The sequence below is a fragment of the Geospiza fortis genome, unplaced genomic scaffold, assembly GCF_000277835.1.
Source record: "Geospiza fortis unplaced genomic scaffold, GeoFor_1.0 scaffold153, whole genome shotgun sequence".
Lineage (NCBI taxonomy): Eukaryota > Metazoa > Chordata > Aves > Passeriformes > Thraupidae > Geospiza > Geospiza fortis.
In genome coordinates this window covers 830197-853318 of record NW_005054498.1, presented here as the reverse complement: position 1 = coordinate 853318, position 23122 = coordinate 830197, and the positions used below count along the sequence as shown (strand labels likewise).

Here is a 23122-nt window from a genome sequence, read left to right as displayed (position 1 = left end):
ATGTGGGAGTGTCATTCAAATTCAGAAGGTCAGCTAAACCTTCAGAAATGCTCCTGCTACTGCTCCCACAAGCAGCTCTTGTGCCTGTGGTGCTGGCTGGAGGTGCAGGACTCTTGGAGTGGGGGTGTGCTCCTCTCAGGGGGTACCAGATGCAGCCCCTGGGAGGGTGCAGAGCCCCCCATGGGGTGAAGGCCAGCAGGGACACTCTGGGCTGGGTCACCTCACCCTGCTCCCCGCAGGCTCATCCCCTTCAGGCCAGGGCAGGCTGGTCTGAACCCACCAGGGCACAGCTCTGGCCTGCCCTGGAGCAGCAGGGACAGGCAGGCGGGCTCTGCAGCCTCCCGGGGCTGTGGGGGCAGCAGGAGGCATCTCCCCTCCGAGCTGTGCGGGGGGCTGCCCCCCGAGCCTGGCACAGCAGCAGCCTGGCACTGCCCGGGAAGGGACATCTGCTCTCCAGCAGCCATGGCAACGAGTGGGAAGCAGAGTCCAGAGCCGGCCTGGGAAAGCTAAAGCAGCACTGACACCTTCAGGAAGGGGAGACGAAGCTCAGCCCAGCCTCGCCTTGTCTTTTCCCTGCGGGGCTCAGAGCCTACTTGGGAGGAGCTTCCTTCTGGAGCTGGTTCCTGCGATCCAGCTTGCTCATGACCTGCGTGATGTCCACGGTGTTGGCGGCTTCCCTGGCCTTGGCCTCTTCCTCCTGCTGCCTCAGGATGATGGGGCTGGGGCTGGAGCGCAGGTGGCGGCGTCCGAACAAACCCGTGCTGGGCAGAGAGAGGGCAAGGACAGGGTTACTGAGGAGAAGGGCACCAAAACCTCCCCCTGGCAAGCGAAGTGACCCAGCAGGACAAGCTGGGACACAGAGATGGCCAAAGGAGTGCAAGGTGCTTTAAACAGCACGGGGTGAGTCAGTGTCACACACAAGCGTCAGGACTGCTAAAAGTGTCCCAAGTCTGCTGCTGAGGGACTCCAGGGCCCGAGCTGTGCGGGGGCTCAGAGCAGAGCCCATCACTCAGAGCAGACCCACATTGTCACAGACATCTTTTATGGAAAATCCTTTCCTTAGGATTTTTCCTCCTGGGAAGCTGAGAGGCCTCAAGAACAAAATGTAAACAATGGTTATCTGCTGCTGTGGAATGCCACAGGTGCATCTGTGATTGGTCTCATGTGGCTGTTTCTAATTAATGGCCAATCACATTCAGCTGGCTCAGACTCTCTGCCTGAGCCACAAGACTTTGTTATCATTTTTTCTTATTCTATTCTTAGCTAGCCTTCTGATGAAATCCTTTCTTCTATTCTTTTAGTATAGTTTTAATATAATATTTATCATAAAATAATAAATCAAGCCTTCTGAAACATGGAGTCAGATCCTCATCTCTTCCCTCATCCTCAGACCCCTGTGAACGTGGTCACACCCACATCACTCCTTTGTTGTGTTTGCACATAACTCACACTCAGGGTGAAGCCAAACAACTCCCATCAGTGGAGTTTTCTCTAGTGCCCTTGGGAAGATCAAGGCAGGGACCAGTGTGGGTGTTCCTGGTGTTTGTGATGCCCCCAAAAAACACCTACAGCCTGCTTCAGCAATGCCCAGCAGTGGGAACAGGTGCTAACCCACCTCTGCATGAGGCATCAGCTCCAGCTTAATGGGATGCTGAGGTTTGGGGGGTCCAGAACAAGCACTGACAAATACCAAGGCAGGATCAGTTTAATGGGATGCTGAGGTTTGGGGGGTCCAGAACAAGCAAACACCAAGGCAGGATCACTGGGATCAGCCAGGTTGTGCCAGTGACCTGGGGATGTGTGGCTCAGGGAACAACTGACCTAACCCCAGGCCAGGCAGCAGCAGGGCTTTTCCCACTGACTTAAAACAGGCTTTAGATGAAACAACAGTGTGAAAGTCCATGATTCCTCTTTCTTGCCTGCTAGGTTGATGAGTGGAACAGAGAAAGAAAAACCAAGCAGTCTGGCACTGCATGCTCAGCTTTAGGAGCAGCTGCAGCTCAGTTGGCCTGAATTTGCTGTATAACCTTCATCTTGCTGGGAAAAAGCCATTTCCAATGCTATTCACCTTGTGCCAGCTGTCACTCACAAGGTGCTGCTTGTTCCCCAATGCCTGCCACCTTCCCTGACACCAGGGGTGAGCTTTGTCCAGGCAGAGATGAGCAGATTGTCACAGACATATTTTATGAAAAATCTTTTTGACAGGATTGTTTCTTCTGAGAAGCTAAGAAGCTTCAGAAATGAATGTAAACAATAATTATTTGCTGCTGTGGAATACAACAAGTGCATTTTATATTGGTCTATGTGAGTTGTTTTTACTTGATAACTAATGACAGCTACTTGTGTCAAAGCTGTAAGCAGTCACAAGATTTTATTATCATTCTATTCTTTCTTTTTTTGCTAGCTTTCTTATGTTTCTTTTCTATTTCTTTAGTATAGTTTTAATAGATCATTTTCTTTTAATATAATATATATCATAAAATAATAAATCAACTTTCTGAAACACAAAGTCAAGATTCTCATCTCTTCCCTCATCCTGAAACCTCTATAAACACCACCACACAGATCCCATGGATTATCCCAGACCCTGGGTCTGTCTCTGCTCTGGCAGCCAATGTTTGGTGGGCAGAAGTTTTCTCATGCTCAGAACACCAGTGCTGTCTCCTTCCAGGAAAGGAGCCCTGAATTAATTCAACAATCCCAGCCCTTCTCAGCAGACCCAGCAGAGAAGGCAGCTGAGCAATCAGCAGCTCCACTCCTGTTCACAAGCCTTTTCCAAAGGGCTCATGAATAAACAGCAGCATCAGTCTCAAAGCAAAGCATCTTCTCAGTGCAAAATTTTATTTAATTAAGAGAACATCTAAATCATAGTAATTTTGCTGCAACTTGGGCTTTTTCTACCCTTGCTACAACAAGAAAAACAAACCCCACAATTACAGCCAGTTTCACTTGCCTTTTTTTGACACCCTCTTGTGGCACAACAGCCTTGGCCAGCATTTCCTTGTATATTGGAGACTTTAAATAGCGGCCATAGGAGTCCTACTGGGAGAAAAAAGAGACACTGGTAGTTATGGGCTGCAAACACCCTTATTAAAATCACCACCAAGTACAGCTGCTCAGGAGCCAGGGAGGCTGGGAACTGGATAATCTCCCCCAGCAGCTCAAGGGACTTTGCATCTTTCAGGCAAATGTAGCTATTTAAACTTTCATCTGGCTGGAAAATTCCCAGGATTTTCCATCTCACAATAAAGCTTCACAGGTAAGACCCAGATCAAAAGATCTGAATGAAGCTTAGCTTGGGCCAGCAGGGTCTCAGAGTCACTGCAAGGTGAGGAGCTTGTTCCAGGAGCCAAACTTTTCATCAGTGGGTGAAAATCAGTCCAGTTCTGCTGCTTCCATGGAAGCTGGAATTGAAAGCAGGACTTGCAGCAGCCACCTGACCCCCACCACCTTGGGGACAGGCTGAGAGGGGAAGAGCAGCATGAAAATACCAATGCCTGAAGCAGCACTTGCTTCACTCAGCAAATTTGAGGGATTTTCAAACAAAGGGCCCTTGAAAGGGACAGAACACTGGAAGGCCCAGAGGGCTGGAATCCCCTTCAGGCTCTGGCAGCAAATAACAAACCTTTTTCATCAGCATGTAGATGTGGGTCTGAGCAGCATCTAGAACATAACGATGAGGGTGCTCCAGGCCCTTGACTGTGATGCCCATTGTTTTGCCATCGATGTTAATCCAGCGCCTCGCTCCTGGAGCCAGGAAGAGCCTGCCAGGAGGAGGAATCAACAGTGCCATGAGCAGCTGGAGAATTCACAGACTCCTGTCTATGCATGAAAGGAAAAGTCCCTTCAGCTCCCTGCTGCAATTTGCTGTCCTGATCTTGGGCAATCAATGTTCTCTTCATCAGAGACTCAGTGCACTCACTTCCTCTTGCACATAATACAAGCCAAACTTTAGTTCACTGGAAGAAAAAAGCCTCTCCTCACTTTGATTGTAGTAGCCTCAAGAACTTTGCTATTCCACACTGATATTTAAATTACATCCTAAGACTGAAATGTAACAGAGAACAGAGAGGAAAAGTAAATATATATATAAAAAAAACCACTTCTACTTTCATCTCCAAAAGCTCCTTTCCTGTGTGGGGACAAAAGACAGCCACAACTGATAACAGCCTACACGTAAAAATCTTAGGTATAAATCATTTGGAGAATGAGAACCTGTGGAAGGTGATGGGACTCATGCACAAAGAGTTAAAGAGTGAAAAAAATTCATACTCACTTGTAGATTTCTTCTGCTTTTTCTTTCACCTTGGATTGATCTCCATACTTGAGATCCTCACAGGCTTCCCAGAAACCCAGATTCTCTCCTGTACAACAAGGACACAATCAGCAGAGAGTGAGACTGAGGAAAACACAATCCCATTTAATAATTCCTGGATTTGTTTGGCACAATTTGCTGGCCCCAAACCAGTCTTTCCAATTGACTGAAAGAGGAGAACAGCTTTCCCCTGTTCTCTGCCCACTGACACCTCGAAGAACTTGTGAGCTCAGCCAGTTCCCTTCTCTGGGAGCAGCCAGAGAATCATGGAATGCTCTGGGGTGGAAAGGACCTGAAAGTCCATCTCAGTCCCATGGGCAGGGACACCTTCCACCATCCCAGGCTGCTCCAAGCCCTGTCTGACCTGGCCTTGGACACCTCCAGGGATCCAGGGGCAGCCAGAGTGTCGCTATAGGACATGAAACAACACGAGTGCACACACCGCTGCTCTAAAGGTGAAGAAAAGGGAAGTTTATTCCCTGACTCCAACATTTATAGTTTTCCAAAAGTGACAGTGGATTGGAGGGTGACAGTGCCACCTCTCCAATGACACTGGACAAACAAACAGTCCATCAAATTTCTCTTCTTCCATAAAAGAATGTAAAACAATAAGTTATTTACAGAAAGTGTGTGAGAAAGTTTGCTACAAGAACATAAACATCAGAAGGCTTAGAAAATCTTAAAAAATCAGGGTGACACCAGAGCTTCTCTGGGCACCCTGTGCCAGGGCCAGCCCACCCTCACAGGGAAGAATTCCTTCCTAAAACGCAATCCAAACCCTCCGAGGCTGTCCCTAGGTGGGGACGCGCCGGGCTGTACCGTGTGTCCTGTGCCACTAGATGGAACCGCCTGCCCTGGCTGCACAGCCTGCAGCAGCCGTGTCACCTCAGCCTGGGGACACAGGGACACTGCCACCCACCGCTGAACTCCTTCTTCAGGAAGATCTGGAAGTTCTGGCGGCCCTTGGGGTCCCGGATCAGCTCGCTGAAGTTGAAGGCCCATCGCTCCACGCGCATCCTGGTGGGCACCTCCACCCTGCGGGGGAGAACACACACAGCACCGCTGCTTCCTCTAATTAGCAGATTAATTAAAACCAAAATGCCCTTTGCTGCAGTGCCAAGGGACTTCTCAGCATTCTCTTGTTTTCCAGAGTGGTGTAATAAGCTCCTGAAGTCAACCCACTAAGTAAGTTGTAATTAAACAACTCGGGCCGCAGCGGGATGAGGATTTAACTGGGATTTCTGCAGCTCACAGTGACAGCCCAGCCTTGCCCTGTGGTGTGACTCAGTCCCATCCTGGAGGAGGCACTGGTGGCTGCCCAGAGCTTTGCTTCTCATAAAGGCACTCAGTGCAGGCATCCCCTGGGGATGTCTGATGGGATCCAGGATTGCTCTCAGAACCACTGAGATGTTGGATGCTCCAAGCCCCGAGATGCCACCGTGTAATTAGCAAACCCTATCCAAAGGGAAAACCAAGGGATGGACCACCAGTGTGTGCCTCCAACTCAAAGCCTCTCCAAAGGAAGCAGCCTGAGGGGTGAGCAAAGAGCCAGGGGAGCAGCTGAACCCTGAGCTGCTCCTGTTCCATTCCAGTGCTGGTCAAGGTGGAACAGGACTCACCCTTCACTCATCCAGGGAGGATCAGACCCACCCAGCAGGGCTGAGTGCACACTCCCATCATCAGCTCAGGAACTTCTGGGATGTTAAGGAAGGCTCCACTTGAAGAAGGCAGTGCTGAAAGTTCAGCATGGAGTATTCCCAATTTCAAAATAAGTTTGAAAGGGAACATATCTCTGTTTGTGAGCAGAGATCAGATACCACAACGAAAATCAGTGGTTCCCTTTCCTGATTTCTATCAGTATAAAGGTCATTGTAAACCACAGGTTGGCAAAACAACAGAAATACATACAGCTTTGCATTGAGATCCCAAAAGTCAGGGTCATCTGATATCCAAGGGTTGCTGGGGAGACATCCAGACAGGATGGGATCATTGGAGAGGAACTGCTCCGAGTACTTCACAACCCTGCAACAAATCCAAAATCAAAATATGAATTTGGAAGGCAGAATTACAGCCAGCCCCATTATAGCCAAATTACAGACTACAGTTCTCCTCAGAGGTGCAGGACTCTCAGCACAGGGATCTGGAAGGTGGCCCCTGCCTTCCCAGAAAAATCAATTCATTAGCTCAGGTAATCTTTTCCATTTCCCAGCAGAAGTCTCCTTTTGAAGCAGTGAATTTGTCAATTCAAATACAAGGAGATACAAGACTCTCTTCCATCACCTCCTTCTGCCTTTTTATTTTAAGGAAGAGAGATTTAGGAATCTCTTAAGGAGAGTTTCTGTCTCCTGTTCTCAGCTGGCCAGGGCCTGATCCTGCAGTGCTCTGGGGAAAAAGTGTCAGGGAAAGGAGCACAGGGGTTGTGTCACCCAGGTGGGTTCTCAGCCTTCCCATGGGCCATGGGAGAACTCAGGGAGCTCTGGGAAAGTGAGGGAATGCTGAGGGCTCATCCCAGCTTCTCCTTTCCTCCATCACCCACCATAGGGCTCATTCCTCTGCGAGTGGCTCTGAGGGCTTGGCACAAAGCAGAGCTGTCTCTCTCCCATCAGGAACCAGACAAACACTTCTCCTACCTTCTAACTTGGCCAGACTTCTAATTACAACTGATTTCACTAATGTGCTGGAATTTTAGCTCCAGCCTCCCTTTTTCATTCTTGAAAAAAAAAAACAACCTCTGGTTTCTGCATTTAAAATTCCTTCCAGGCCAAAGTGCTTTGATGTGCTCAGAGCTGGGAGTGCAGTGTCCAGCAGCCCATTGCTAACAGGCACCTTGGCACTCATCCTGCAGTTCTACAGAGCAAACCACAGGGCTGGCACACAGCTGCTCCATCCTCCCTTGCCACTGGGAATGCCAAGGCATCCAGCACCTGCACTGGGCACTCCAGCCCATGATCAAGCAAATCTAAACCTGTCAGCTCAGGCAGCACTGCTGTGTGGTCTTGAAGTGCTTTGCAGCTTCTCCTAAATCACTGCAATGCTCTGAAGCATGCACACTGCCCAGCTGCTGCTCAAATCCCCATTGATAATAATTTGATTTGGACCCAACCCTGCAGCTGACACTCTGGAGTTCCAAAGCTCCTGAGATTTTTGATCTAGGTGATAAGCATCATCCCACCAGAACTAAAGAGAGAAAAGCCCCATTGCCAAAAGTGAAACACCACAAAACTCCTGGAAAGCAGCCAGGGGTCCCCAGCTCCAGCTCACAGTTTGGAGAATTGAGGCAGCAGAGTTTTAACTGACCTGGAAGTCAGTGACAAAATGAACATTCCCCGAGCTGTGCAGGGAATTGGCCACTGAGCATGGGCCAGCCCAGCCTCCCTCCAGAGCTCTGGGCAGAAGATCTGCCCCTCCAACCCTGGTGCCCTGCACGTTGTGGCTCTCAGAAGACTCTCTCTTCCACCCATTCCATTCATCCAAGACTGTTTTCCCCAGGGAACTGGCCTGAGCACCCTGTTTATGTCAGATGTGACAGGAATCCCTGGTAGCAATGGCAGTGCACCAGGAGATGCTCTGGGCTGCACCTCAAGGAGCCTGGTCAGCACAGGAGGAATGCCTCTGGGAAACACACCAGTGCCTCCACAGGGCTGGAGGCTTCATCAGGAATGTGATGAGGAAACACTCCCACCGGGAAGGGGAATTGCTAATTAATTGCTTGGGTGCTCATGGGGAGGCTGTTTCCCTCTGCAGGATTACACAGCCAGAGGTGAGCACCACCACGGGGCAGGGACAGCCCAGGGTGGGGACCAGTGACAGGAGGGTCAGTCTGTCCTGCTGGCTGCTCCTCCCGAAGGACAGACACACTGCTGGATCCTGCCCTGGCTGCAGGGCTGTGCCCAGGCGTCACAGCTGACCAGAGCAGTGTCAGCATCTCCTGATCTCAGTGGGATTCTCAGCCCAGAGGTTGGTGCTGCTCTGCAGCAAAGCTCCCAGGGAGCCTCTTCATCCTCCTGGGACTCTGATCCCTCCTCTTCCTCCTCCTCCCAGACAGCCCAGACAGCACTGGGCCACCACATGGATCCCCGGGCTGAGTCACCAGCTGCCAGAGCAGACAGCTTCATCAGCTCATCAGGAGATAAGCACTGGAGACTAATTAATGTGTGGACAGAAGGAAATCAGGACTTACCCTCCAAGAGAGACAGAAGATTTCACTCTGGTCTTCAGGATGGCCTGCTGATAGTACATGATCTGAGGGGATCAGACATGGCCACGGTTAGGAGCACAAAGGTTTGAAGATAAGGCCTATCTAAACCTCAGACAGGTTCTCTCCCAGGTAGTGGTGCTAATTACAGCAGGGACTGCTCCTTCCCTAATTACTGGATGTCCAGGGAACCCCAGGATCCCTGAATTGTCTCAGTAAAATGTCTGTTTTCCCTGAGATTACTGCAAACATCAGAAACTCACTTTGCAATGTGCAAGTAATTAAAAAGCACTCCCCATGTTACATAGAAATTGAATAATAGCTCCCATCCTCAGCACCTACAAATGCTCTGGATGATTTAGCGTGTAATTATCATAGATTCTTGGCCGTCTCTGTGCTGGCGCCTTCCCCACCACTAATTTTGATCTATTGGATTTCAGCCCTGGTGTCTGTCCTTGCCTGAGCCTTCCCGTCACTGGGAGAGCTGCAGTGGGAGGGAATGGCCTGAAATTAATTTGATAAAAGCTCCATGAGGCAGGGATTCTGCTTTTCAAAGAGCCCATGCCCTGCACAGAGGGCTTTGAGCCACACAGGATGAACACTGAGAAGTGAGGGAAGCACCACTCACCTCTCTCCTGTAGAATTCCATAGTATTTTTCTGTAAAATATATTAAAAAAAAAGAATCATTAAATTGGGATGGGTGCTTACATTTGTTTTTTGGTTTTTTTTAGACATGGAAACACCGTTGCAGCGCTGCCGTTGTGCAGCGCTCTCCAATTAATTCTGATTACAATTAAAATCAAACACAGCAGCTGAGCTAATCAGGGTATCATCAAAGCTAAGAGCATCCCCACACGGTAAATTGTCCCATTAGCTGTATTTACTGTTTAGCATTGCTTCTCCCATCACAGGCTGCCTGTATGCCTTCAATTAAGGGGTTATTCTAATGGAGCTAAAATAGATTCATTTACGAGACACAGATTAGATCATTCAATATTAGCTAAAGGAGACAGGAACCAACACATTGCAAAATATAAACACCACAATTAAAAGCCTCAGAAGCAGTATCTGCTGTGCAAAGGGTGTTTAGGTTGTGATTTGAATAACTCAGCCTATGTTACATGTCATCCACAAATGAGCAGGCAATCGAAGGCAAGGAATTAACTGCAGGGTGTTTATTCACACAGCTTCCTTTGAAGCACAGTTATTTGTGTGGAATAAACTGCAGAAGGGAGAAGGAAAGACAGGATAAGTCAGGGATGCTCCCAGCAAGCCTTTAAAGGCTCAGGAAGGGTTTCAGTTGCTCAGCTCCTGTTTCAGTCAAGACCTGCATCCCAAAATTATCCTGTCAAACAAACCCTATGGCAGGTGGGGTCTGCAGAGAGCCTTGGAGAAGTGCAGTTTGTGAGGGATGAGGGATGAAGATTCTGGTACTGAATGGCACAGGCAGCTCTGCTCTCCCCTCACCTCCCCAGAAACTCCAAACTGCCCCTGTTTTGGGAAAGGCAAGATGCTCCCCCAGGCTGCTTTGTGGGGACACTGATCTGCTTTTGCACTTTAACCATCATCACCAGTCCTGCTCAGGAGGGAGAAACTCTTCTCCACAAGGCAGAAAAACACCCTCATTTTGCTGACACTTGGTTCTGAACTCACCATTTCAGCAGCAGGAGCCAGAAATGCAGCAGAGCCCAATCCCTGCAGCACCACCTCAGAGCCAGCTCTGACCCTGACCCAGCCCCAGCCTGGCCACCAAAAAAAGTCCTGACAGTGGTGCTGTGAGGGGAGGGAGCTTTTCCTGCTGGGAATACCATGAGCAGCTCTGAGGGGCAGCACAGCCCATCTCAGCAGGGACAAACAGGGCAGCAAACCCAGCAGTGATGCTGTGCTGGCCCCTGTGGGAGAGGGGGAAAGGACTGACACATCAGGGGACAGAAAAAGCTCTAGGACAGCAGGATCCTTGCTCACAGGGCTGTACAACCTCCCCTGCTGATTCACAAGCTCCTGGGACACCCTGATAAATGATGGAGCAGCTGAGGATCAGCTTTTCAGCCTTCTCTGCTCTCAGCTGCATCCCTGATTCCAGGCCACCTTCCATTTCTTCCCCTCATTTCTAGAATGTCATTGTTTCAGACAGACTGCAGAAATGGAAGGGAAAAATCACCTGCTTGCACAGAGAAATTTATTGTATTTACTGCCCTAAAGTGTCCTGTTTGGAGAGCTGTGTTTGTGCCCTCCTGCACAACAGGAGTTCACTGTCTCCCTGGGGGATGTGAGATACAAACCAGGCCTCCTCAGATTTACAAGTGCCAGCTGAAGGGTTCCATTTGATGGAACTTGTGGCTAGAGCAGTGATTTCAACACGTTAAAATCATTTTAAAACCCTATTTTCTTCCACTTTTTTTGTCAACTGGGGCCTCAGACAGGCCTGGTGCAGTGGGGAAGGAGAAGTGGGTGCTGGCACAGTGGCTTGAAGGCAGCTCACGTGGCAGGAAAGTGGTGTTATCTTCTAGAGGGGTCTGAGAGGCTGGCAGCACACCACACACACATGAGACAAACAGCTGTGGGAAAGAGAAAGAGAACACAGTGAGCCAAATGTTATACAGAGACAGAAAGGGGTCAATTAAAATGCCATCACAACAGGAAAATTATATGTGGGTGAAGAAAAATCAGCAAACAAGGGAAGATTTTTTTTTTTAAGACAGCAAGGATGCCCTCCTGGCACAGTCTGTGTGGAGGGCAACTGCTCCTGGGAAAACAAGGGGGGCTTTGCTGGGGTGCTCCAGGTGGGGAGGGGATTTGCCAAAGCACCCCCAGAATGGGGCTGAGCTTCTCTGAGCAGTGGCACAAACTGAACTGCAGCAAATCCAAGGGGACCCTACTGCTGAACACCCTGGGAGGCTGCAGGTGCTGGCTGTGCTCAGCCCCTTCCAGTTCTCAAATCAGCAGTAACTGGGAGGAATCTCAGCTATTTCAGCCCAGAGCTGCTCATAATTTCATTTCCCTTTCTCCCAGTGCCCCCAGTTCCCAGTTCAGAGCTGCTGCAAGTGGCCCTGAGCACTGTCCATGTCCCACTGAGCACTGCCAGCTGTGCCCACCCTCCCTGACCCCCACTACTGACTGCAGCAGTGCCAAAGTGCCCTGCACCACCCACCCACTCTGCCTCATTTGGAAGGAAATCATCTTTGGAACAAAAGAGTGGTTTGTCATAATGAGATTAATTTTGCAATGCCCTTAACGAGTGACTTATCCCAATTATCTCCAGCCCTGCAGCCTCCAAACCAACATGGCAATTACTGCAAGGCCTCAGTCTGCCCCAAGTGAGTGCCACGAGCTGTGCCACATCCTGTGACACCCCAGAGACACCCCCTGGCACTGGGACACCCTGTGTGCCCTGGTCACAGCCTGTGCCACCAGCTCTGAGCTCCCTGGGCACTGCAGAGCCAGGAGCTGCTCAGAGCCCTGCCTGGAGCTGATCCCAGAGCCTGGAGCTGATCCCAGAGCCAGGAGCTGCTCAGAGCCCTGCCTGGAGCTGATCCCCATGGCTGAGGCCACAGCTCCTACAAGAGCTGGGATTTCTGCTCATTCCCAGCCTCCTGTTTGCTCCTCTGCCCATGGGAGGCTTCCTGACCACACTGGGGAGATGATGGTCATGGTGTTTTCACCTCCCTGTTTACAGAGCTCAGAAACACCTGGAAACAGCTTTGGGTGGATGCCTGGAAGGAGCTGGGAGTGAAGAAAGTTGTGCAGAGCTTGTTTGGGACCAGGACACTGCAGTTCCACCCTGACTCTCCATGCACAGAGCTTGGCAGGCTGAGGCTGATCCCTGGAATCCTGTGCAGGGAATTGGTCACTGAGCTTGGGGCAGAGCAGCCCAGCCTCCCTCCAGAGCTCTGGGCAGGAAGATCTGCTCTGGGCAGGAAAATCTGCCTCTAGGCAAAGAAGATCTGCCTCTGGGCAAGGAAAAATCTGCCTCTAGGCAAAGAAGATCTGCTTCTGGGTAAGGAAGATCTGCCTCTGGGCAGGAAAATCTGCCTCTGGGCAAGGAAAATCTGCCTCTGGGCAAGGAGATCTGCCTCTGGGCAAGGAGATCTGCCTCTGGGCATGAAGATCTGCTCTGGGCAAGGAGATCTGCCTCTGGGTAAGGAAGATCTGCCCCTCCAACCCTGCAAAGTGCACCCCAGCTGCCTCTGCCCACCCCATCCCCCCTGCTCAGCGCAGCCCTGCTCCCCGTACTGAGAGCCTGCAGAGGCAAATCCTGACTCTGGCATTGGATCATCCCAACACTCATCTCCACTGTGCTGGTGCATCCAGCCCTGCAGCTGGAAATCAAATCTGCCCCCAGCTTTGTTCATTTTCCCCCTGTTTATCTCCCTGTGCTTTCCAAACTTGTGATGATGCAGCAGAACTTTATCATGAAACTGGCAGGGATTTATGAAATCAAAGGCCAGCAGTGACTCGTTGATCTGTGGCTGATTTGCTGCACACAACAAACCAGGGCACTTCACTCAGCAGCACAGAGATTTTTGGGACAGCTAAAGCTCTTTCAGAAAGACTCAGGTTCCAGAGGCAGAGGCTGTGCAGGTTCCTGCAGGCACTCAGGGCTCATTCTCAAGCACTGAGGCTTGGTGTGAGCCTGAGCCAGCAAAGAAAGGCTAAAACACCCCTTAATTAGCTGTTCAATGGGTGGCTACTGCTGCCTGACTCCTCCTGCCCATCCACAACCCCAAACTCATTGTAAGCACGAGGTTTGCCCATGGATCAGTAATAAAAATGTTTCAAATGATTCTGAGCACCAGAGGACTCTATCTGTGAGGGAGGAGCAGCCCACCAAAGGGTCAGAGCAAGAGAAGGAGAGATGTTCATGCTAATGTCAGCTTCAAAGAAATCAGGAATTCATTCTTTTCTTTCCTTCTCAACAGCCAAGATTAAAAAACTCCATAATTTGGCCAACAAAGTGAGGGTAGATTGAGGAGGAGCAGGGACACAAATCAGAGGTTGGCCCATTCTTTGTGCAGGGACACAAAGCAGAGCTTGGCCCTTCCAAAGGCTGCTGAGCCACAGGTGTTGGTGAGAGCAGAGGACAAAAATAAAGCTGCTGGTCCAAAGGTGGCTCCATGAGGGCTCTTGGCTGTCTCTTGTATTCTCAACCACTCCTTCAAAAGCAAGAGGAGCAAGGAGAACCTTCCCTCTTCTTCTTCCAGAGGGGAGGCACAGCTCAGAGAAGGAGAAGGGCAGGAAAGTCACCCCAAAGCTGGTGTCCTTTGGCTTCTGCCCTCCTTGGAGCCTCCCCTGTCCCTCATGGCCAGGGGGGAAGTGGCAGAGATCCCTCAGCTCCCTCCCCCTGTGCTACCAGGCACTGGCAGCTCTTCAGGCAGTTTGCAAACCTAAAATCCCTTCCATGTCAGCTGTAAAACTGTGGGTGAGAAGTTGGCTCACTCCTCTTTCTATCCCTCTCCCTTTCCACTACTTCTTTACTCTTAAAAAAGAGAAAAAAAGAAAAAGGCTTTTCAGCAGCTGCTACTTACAGCAAGAAAAAAAAAATAAAATACACCCCAAGCCTACACTTTGCTCCTTTTCAGTCTCTATAGCAACAGAACACAGCTGGCCAAAGCAATTATCCTGCCTTGGCTGGAGATGTTTAAAGGCTGCTACAGGGATGGGAAGTTGTGGGAGCACTGTGAGGGTGATGGCAGCAACATTTGCATTGAATTGTGAGATGTTTTGACTTTGTTTCCAAATGAACATTGTTAAAGGCACAAAGACAGGATCATCTCAGAGGGCTGATGAGGAAAGGGAACAGCAGCTCCAGCTCCTCACCCACTGACTGGATCTGTGTGATTTCAGACCAGTTCACCCATTTACAGCCCTCACACTCTCCATTTACTGATTCTGTTTCTTTATGGTCTACAATATGCATTTTTGGCAACATTTTGTGTCTCCAAAACATTTTGTTGTCTCCACCACACCAACTTCTTCATCTTCTTACCACACATTAATTACCCTCTGGGAGGTGTTCTGTAATTTGATTTTAAACCTGGATCTCCGCACTGACCCTTTACACCCCCCAAAGTTCATTCAGCACTCATACAAAGGAGCACCTGGAGACAGAGGATTCCTCAGTTCAGCTTCACCAGCAAAGCAAACATGTCCTGCAGCCAAGCACTCACACTAACTGGCGTGGCAGGAAAGCTGACAAAGCCTTTTCAGGGCAGAAGAAGCTGCCAAAGCCTATTGTGAGGGCCTCACCTCCTGGGTGAGAGAGCCTCAACCTCTGCCCTGTTCAGCTGTTAGAGCTGAGCTGTCACACTCAGCCTGCAGTGCCCAAAAAATGACAACCCCAGGGACATTTTCTGGGTCCTCCCAGGCAAATTCACTAGGTGTGTAAATAAAAACCAACCCTGTCTCACCTGGTTTACCTTATTTTCATTGGGATCTGTGACTCGGTCAATTCCATACTCGAGGGCGCTCAGCATGCCTGGCTGTGGTGAACAACAAACAAAGCTTTGTAAGTCATTTGGTTTAAAGGCACAAATGCAGGAGGAGACCCCCAGGCCTCCACTGGCAGCAGCTCCCAGCCAGCAGTGCCTTGGGAACCCCCAGATTTGGCAATGCCCCTCTCCAAGCTGCAGCTGGACCTCTGTCCCTTGCAGCTTTGGGAACAACCAATTGTGGGAATCCACAAAATCAGAGGGGTTTGGGAAAGCTGCAAAAGGCAGGCCTCAGAGACAGCAGAACTGTGATTAGAGCCAAGCAGTACTCATGAGATTGGTCAGCAGAAAAATTATCTACAAAGTAGAAAAGCAAGGACAAATAGAACAATGGTCTGTGTATTAATGCTTGTCTAGAATAACTCCCTAAGCTACAGAAAAGTTTATCTAGCAAGATATTAGGAAGTTTGAAGCTTAATTAAAAATAATGGAGCTCTGTGCATTGTGTTTTAAGGCTTACAAGCAGGGATTGTATTTGAAATAAGCAAGCATTGTTTTAACCACAGGTACCTGTGCTTACCGTGATTGGATAGAACTACTGTCAATGTGCTTCTGCTTTGTGTGATTGGTCAAAAAACTTTTAAAGTGAGTTGTAACATTGAGTTCTTTGTCTGCTGCCTGAGATGTGAGCTGGTGGCATCTTCCCAAAGTCATAACCGTGTAATGAGGCTGGGGCTGGAAAATAAACCAGCTCAAGGCACGTTCCCAGCAGCCCCATCCCATTTGTGATTTGTACACAGACCCCAGCCAGAGATACCAAGGGAAGGTGGTGGGGACTCAGGGCAGCTCTGGGCTGGCCCTGCCCAGGCACTCAGCCCTTTCCACATGGGAGTTTGTCCCAGGTGGCTGCAGGGAGGGCACCACGAGTCACTGCAGTCACCCTGTCCCCCCCTACTCACAGGAGTTCTGTTCACAAGCCAGTAGGCTCTCTCCTGGCAGTCCAGAGCATACCTGTCCTCCTTCTTCCGCTCCTTCCCTGCCCTGCAAAGCCAAGAACAGGGGAATTCAGCGATTTTGCCCTCATAAATCAGTGGGATGAGAAGCAGGGCACACCCCCAGCCTGCAGTGCCCCGTGGGTCCTGGCCTGACTGTGCCACTGCTGCCCTGATGCCACCCTGCCCACATCCTGTCCTGGCTAATTCTGGGCTGCACATCATCTTCACATGGCCACATGTGACTGGCTTTTGAGAAATCATCATCATCTTCCTGAGCTGAGCTGGGAGCAGACACATCCCCTTCTGGCACAGACACATTTTATGAAAAATCCTTTCCTTAGGATCTTTTCTCCTGAGAAGCTGAGAGGCCTCAGAAATGAAATGCAAACAATGATTATCTGCTGCTGTGGAATGCAACAGGTGCATCTTTGATTGGTCTCATGTGGTTGTTTTTAATTAAAGGCCAATCACAGTCAGCTGGCTCAGACTCACTGGTCAGTCACAAGATTTCCTTTTCCTTTTTCCTTTCCTTTCTCCTTTCCTTTTTCCTTTCCTTTCCTTTCTTCTGATGAAATCCTTTCTTCTATTCTTTTAGTATAGTTTTAATATAATATATATCATAAAATATAACATACATCATAAAATAATATAATATATACCATAAAATAATAAAATTCAGCCTTCTGAAACATGGAGTCAAGATTCTCATCTCTCCCCTTGTCCTGGGACCCTTGTGAACACCATCACACCCTTCTCCTTAGGCACACAGCCTCTCTGCTGACTTGCCCCCAGTCCTGCTGCTTCACCTTTGTCCCTGTCCCATGTCCCCAAGGGCTGCCACCCAGAGATACACCCTGGACACGTCTCATCCCTGTCTCTCAGTAAAGCAGAGGCATTTCTCAGAGAAACTGCTTGGAAATGGTTCTGAGGAGGGTTCCCAGGCACTAAAACCCAAATCACCTCCACAATTAAACAGAAGAGGCACTAGCATGGTTTGGGCTTGGACCAACTCATTCTTTCCCAGAAAAGTCCTGAGCACAATTTGGGATTTAGAATGGGGAAGGGAACCTTCCCAGCAGGCTGTTTGCATGTGGCCTCCCTGCTGTGGTTACAGGGTGGGTGCTCTGCACCAGTCTGCCCCAGCAGCACCATCAAACAGCCTCAGACAAGTTTAATCTACTGCTTCAGACACAGGCTGGGGATCTAACTTTGAAACTGCATTTGGCATCTCTCAGCCCAAGTCTGCCCTCAATTTACAAGAACAACAGTCTCGTGTTTAATGAGAGTTATCTGATGAGCTGCACTCCCAGGACTTGGCTGCCAGCCCAGGGAACACAGAGGCTGCTGAGCAGCAGAGGCACTGCCTGCCCTGCCAGGAGGTAAAGGAAGGTAAGAGGGGTCCACAGAAACAGGAAAGATCTCTAAGAGAATATTCCCATCTCATGTTCACCAAGTTTCCTGGGAATTTGAAGGTTTCAGTTCTAAAATCAAGTTATTTTAGCTAGGTACTGAAGTATCCACTTCAGTTTTCTGCAGAAGTCCCTGCTGGGACCATTTACTGCTTCTTGATTCTCCATTCAGCTGAGAGATGTGCCAGAAACTCCTGACCCAGACCAGCAACAGGCCCAAAGTCCAGGGCCTGATCCACAAATCCTCATGGAGAACACTGAGCTAAATGAAGTTGTTTTTAATTAGGGCTTGCAGCATCAGGACCCAACTTCTTCACAGAACCACATCAAGTGCAAAACCTAAACCTCCACTCCAAGCCATTTTAAAGGCATTTTGGTGTTTTTAATGTGTGATTGAACTGTGCACTAAGCCCGCCAAGCTCTGCTCCTCACACCCTCCCCAGTGATGCAAACAAGGGAATGCAATTCAACTCACTTATACTGCTCCTTGGCCTGCATAATGACAAAATCCCACTTGTAGTTTATTTTTTGATTGAGCATGTTGTAATGTTCCTGGAATAAAAATAACAAAGCAGTTTAGTGTGAAAATTCTGACCAGGGCACTCCCATGCTGGGGTTTTCTTGACTCTCCATAGTTCAACGAGGCCAGGCTGGCCACTGAGCCAAGAAATCTGGATTGTTCTGCACGTAATTACAAGAATTGCAACAGTTCAAAAATACCATTGCAAGGAGAGCAATTACCCCTGCTAAAATTATAATTGACTTCACAGGAGTTTTCTGTACTGGGTGTTTTTTTCACTTGCAAAATGCTGGCTTTTGATACAGCTGCAGGAACACCTCATGCAATTGAAGAGGTGATTTTTTTTGCTGCGCCCCACTCATTAGCAACAAAGGGCTTAAGTTGTAGCAAATGAGGGTCTTGTAATGGAACAAGTGCAGTGTCTCCTCACCTTTTCATATTCTTCCAAAATCCCTTTCCTTTTAATGTTCTTCTTTGCTAGATAAATTGCTGTGGAGGTAGAAGCAAATTAGCAGTCAGTCCAACAATATTTATAAATTTACCCACATTACAAACACAGGAGCTTTTGTCTGCTACAATATCTTCCCAGGCATGAGCTCCAAGCTCACAAAAGCTCAGTGAAAAGGACTTGGTGCTTTTGGGATGGCACTGATGCCCAGGCAGGACAGGCAGTGTGTGCCTTCTGCCACCCGTCCCTGGGGAACTCAGCCAGGCTTCCATGGGTCAGGGGACACTGAACCAAACCTCCCAGGTGCTGAGGCTCCTCAGAGCTTGACCTCCAAGTTTTCTGAGCACAAGGCAGTGTTTTTTGCTCAAGTCGTAATAAAAACATTCCAATCTAAACAAGGCTTTTTTATTTCCTTGGAAAATCTACAGCACAATGCAGATAAAAGCAACAGAGGACAACCCTGGCATGGACAAATCAGTCTGTGAACTGCACAGCTCACAGGAGCAAACCCAGCTGATCAGCCCAAGATTCATGATCAGCTCTACAACAAAAAGCATCATAAAGGCAAGAGATTTATATGGAAAAAAACATCAGGAGATATTGGAAGTCACTGTGCTTTTTACAAAGAAAAAAAACCAACCATCTCTGAAGGCAGGGCTTGATCCAAACCTACAGGAAGACAGCCCTGGGCTCAGATCCAGGAACACAACTGCTCAGGGAAATCTAATCTTGTGCTTAAAGCCTTCCCTCCCCAGCAAGGTAATTCAGATGTGCTCCTGTGTGATGGATCTTAGTGGAACAGCAGAGCTTCAGCACTTTCTCTCATCAAGGCCACCACAAGATGGTCACACCCTCAATTCACCATTACTGAGAATTATTCACAAAACAGCATGAAGAAAAAATGCCAGGGCTGGTCATTGTGAGTGGAGATGCAGCACAAGAACAGGAAGAGCAGGTGTGGAAGAGGACAGCGGGACAAACCCACACACCTGGATACCCCTGGATGGGGGACAAACCCACACCCCTGGGCACCCCTGGACTGTCACAGACATATTTCATGAAAAATCCTTTCATTAGAATCCTTTTTCTTAAGAAGCTGAGAGGCTTCAGAAACAAAATGTAAATAATAATTATCTGCTGCTGTGGAATGCAACAGGTGCATCTCGATTGGTCTCATGTGATTAATTAATGGCTAATCAGTCTAATTGTCTTGAACTCTCTGGTCAGTCACAAGATTTTATTATCATTCTTTTCTTTTCAAGCTTTCTGATGAAATCTTTTCTTTTATTCTTTTAGTATAGTTTTAGTATATAATTTTATTTTAATATAATATATATCATAAAATAATAAATCAGCCTTCTGAAACATAAATTCAAGATTCTCATCTCTTCCCTCGTCCTGAAACCGCTGCAAACACCACTACACTGGACTGTGGGACAAATCCACACCCCTGGACTGGGTGAAAAACCCATATCCCTGGACTTTGGGATAAACCCACATCCCTGGGCACCCCTGGGCTGTGTGACAAACCCACACCCTGGGCACATGCAGTGCCACCACTCACCATAGTCAGTGTCATCAGCAGCCCAGCCCTGCACTGGCCAGAAATAAGGGGTCTGCAAGGAAAGGAGCCTCCTGTTAGTGCACACAGGCCCTGAACTTATGGACTCCTCATTCCAAGTATCAGGAATATCCTGATTTCCCACTGATAGCAGTGGAAAGAGTCCAGCCATGAACCTCAATGCCATCCTGTTCTTACTGTGCTTTTTGAATATTCATTATTCAGTGCCCCCACATCATCTATGTCCAGCCAGCAATTCCATTTGCTGCTTTAAGATCTGGAAGGGAAAACACTCTCTGGAGGAAAGCACAGCTATTTTTAGGCTGAACAAGTACACTAATATCACTGAAGAAAATATCACAGTTTCCCTGTAAACTGCAATCTCAGACTTCTCAGAGTCTTCTCCTTCCTCCTGCACAGCTCCTGGGAAGTGCCCCAGCTGCCTGCTTTTAATAAAAACTAGTGCTGAACTCCTTCTCAAGGAGCTGCAACTCACTTGAAACCTGTAGAGGCTGCCATCTGCCCTCAGGGTGAGGTTCTTTGGCTCCTGGAGAGGGTAGATATATCCGTATTTGACAAACAGGTCTCCCAGGTGGAGTGCCTCTGAAAATGGAGAATGCAGATGTTCTCATTGCACAGAAACACTTCACTGGAATTAAAAGTGAGCTCTTATGCAGGGGAGAATTCAACGAAAAGGTTTTGCTGTTTGAGAGCTTAATTTTATGACTGGAAGCTGGGAAAGGCTCAATTTTCACATTTTTACCCACCTTCTGCAGTGATCTGCAAGCGCTGAAGGATCCACTGCATTATATCATTACCTGCAAGGCAAAACAAAGCAAAGGTCAGGCACTGAAATCAGGAATGTGCCCAAATCCATGAGGGGAAAGAGACTCTCCAGTGCTCACCCCTCACTGTGCTCTGGATCCCATGAGGGCACAGTGTCACAGACATCTTCTATGAAAAATCCTTTCCTCAGGATTTTTCCTCCTGAGAAGCTGAGAGGCCTCAGGAACAAAATGTAAACAATGGTTATCTGCTGCTGTGGAATGCAACAGGTGCATCTGTGATTGGTCTCATGTGGTTGTTTCTAATTAATGGCCAATCACAGTGAGCTGGCTCAGACAAAGAATCTGAGCCACAAGCCTTTGTTATCATTCCTTCTTTTTCTATTCTTAGCTAGCCTTCTGCTGAAATCCTTTCTTCTATTCTTTTAGTATAATTTTAATATAATATATATGATAAAATAAGAAATCAAGCCTTCTGAAACATGGAGTCAGATCCTCGTCTCTTCCCTCATCCTCGGGCCCCTGTGAACACGGTCACACACAGTCCTGTCCCAGTTTTGTAAACACCAGTGCCTGATCCTCTAAGAGTCCCCTAATGGGCAGAAGGGATGTCCAAATCTCAGATCCAAGCTGCAGTGGTCACAGGATTTATCAAATTCACACACATTTTATCTCTCCCAGTTCTTTTGTTGCACTGTGAGCAGTTGTACCCACCACAGGCAGCATAAACCTCCAGCAGTTTTAGTTTTACGTTCTAGTATTTTATATTTTAGTATTATTTAGTATTATTTATTATTTGGTTTTATGTTTTAGTATTTAGTTTTATGTTCTGGGGGGCAAATTTCAGAACTTCTTTCCATTTAAAGAGGCCAAAAAAGGACTTGTTCCCTGACCAGTTACTGGCTTTTCCTCCAAACCTCCCCCTTGACTGCAGACTGAGGTGTTGACCTTTCTTGACATTGCAGTGATGACTTAACTTTCTAATAGGGGCTCAGAGCTCTTATCCTACTGCCTGCTTCCTGAAATAGATAAAATTAAAGGATTATCTCATCACTCATATCTAGACAGCTCCCTCTGTAAGCACTTTCCCCCAAAGGTGCACATCTAACATTGAGGTTTATTTGTGAGCCATTTGACTGACTTTCACTGCATTTAACTGTCACCATGATATTTTCTGAAAAATCCCTACACTCACTGCCTCTTCCCATGGGCAATGGACTTCAGTGCCTCTGCAGCCTCTTTTTTTAAACAAAAAATTGGGGCAAACAACACACTGAGCCAGCCAGGCTTTGCAAACACAGTGGGGGAATTCTCTTGACTTGCCTGGAGCGAACTCACTTTGTTTCAGTGGGAGTTTTTGTTCTGAATTTCCAAATGCAGAAGAAAGATGGAAGCAGGAGGAGGATATGGAGTATGTGTGAATATTTATAGCAGGGGATTCCTCACAAGAGCTTTTGTGGAGGCTTGGAGAGCAGGGGAGCAGAGTGCTGCTGGTGCCTGGTGAAAGGAGCAGCAGGCACAAGGAGGCTGTGAGAAAAGCTGCCTGGAACCCTGCACATGGCACAGCTCAGCTCCTGTCTGCTGCTCCTCCAGCCTCCTTGAGGGAGGCAAAGCTGTCATTTACAGGCACACAAGTGGGTTGAATATTTTGTTCTTTTCCTGCCTACTCAAGAAAAATTATTACTAGCAGTAAACATGAAAAGGGAGACTAATTGTTAATTGCTCGTTTCTGAAGTACCATCTTTCAGTCTGCCTCCAGGCTGCTTGTTTTAATTGGATTTTAATATTTATCTTTATTTGGGATCCAGCCTCACTGGGAGCACGAGAGGTCTGGAGGCTGCAGCATGTCCTCACCTCTGTGCTAAGGCAAGGTCACTTGAGTTAACCCCCAGGAGACAGCTGGGAGTGCCTGGGGATCAACTTTTGTCTGATTCAAAGGGTAGGAATGTCAAATGAGACAGGAGTGAGAACGAGATCAAGGGAGCAGGTACATTTCAAATGATGAACAGCTGATATTTATTGGGAGCAGAGCTCCAGCACACAGCCAGGGGGGCCACAGGCAGATTTTCTGTGCTGAGCTGGGCCCAGTCCCTTCCCCCAGGGCAGCTCTTACCTGTCACAGCGTGGGGGATGCTGGTGACCATCACTGGCTGTGCCTGTGTCTTGATTCCTGTGTCTGGGCTCTGCATCTCCATCATGAGAGCTTCAATCTGCAAAGCAGGAGATGGGATGGATGGGATGGGATGTGCAGCCACATTTCTCCTCACAGAGAAAAGCAAGGCACAATTCTTCCCAAGGTTATTTCTGAGATTCACATTCTCTGAACATCAGAGAGAGGAAAACCAATTCTTATCATTTGCTGTGCCTGTGTTTGTGCAAAAGTAGAATGCAATATGGAGATTGTTCACCCAAATTCATGGTGTTTTGTTTCCTTGGCCTATCAGGGCCAGGTGTGTGTGTGTGTG

The 23122-nt window shown here is 48.4% G+C and overlaps 1 protein-coding gene across 1 annotated transcript in view; it reads right to left on the bottom strand.

Annotated features, from left to right (window-relative positions):
• Positions 1-469: 469 nt before the first annotated feature.
• The window catches only part of RGS9 (regulator of G protein signaling 9), a 36337-nt gene continuing 13684 nt past the window's right edge, over positions 470-23122 (bottom strand). Inside the window, exons 2-17 of the mRNA XM_014310208.2 lie at positions 22771-22867; positions 20640-20690; positions 20369-20475; positions 19876-19927; positions 18294-18352; positions 17819-17895; positions 15899-15980; positions 14919-14990; positions 9139-9168; positions 8496-8557; positions 6224-6337; positions 5235-5350; positions 4277-4364; positions 3626-3764; positions 2954-3039; positions 470-761 (exon numbers count right to left, since the gene is read on the bottom strand). Coding sequence (XP_014165683.2) covers positions 590-761; positions 2954-3039; positions 3626-3764; positions 4277-4364; positions 5235-5350; positions 6224-6337; positions 8496-8557; positions 9139-9168; positions 14919-14990; positions 15899-15980; positions 17819-17895; positions 18294-18352; positions 19876-19927; positions 20369-20475; positions 20640-20690; positions 22771-22867 — 1404 coding nt within the window. The 3' untranslated portion in view covers positions 470-589. The remainder of the gene's footprint in view (positions 762-2953; positions 3040-3625; positions 3765-4276; positions 4365-5234; positions 5351-6223; positions 6338-8495; positions 8558-9138; positions 9169-14918; positions 14991-15898; positions 15981-17818; positions 17896-18293; positions 18353-19875; positions 19928-20368; positions 20476-20639; positions 20691-22770; positions 22868-23122) is intronic.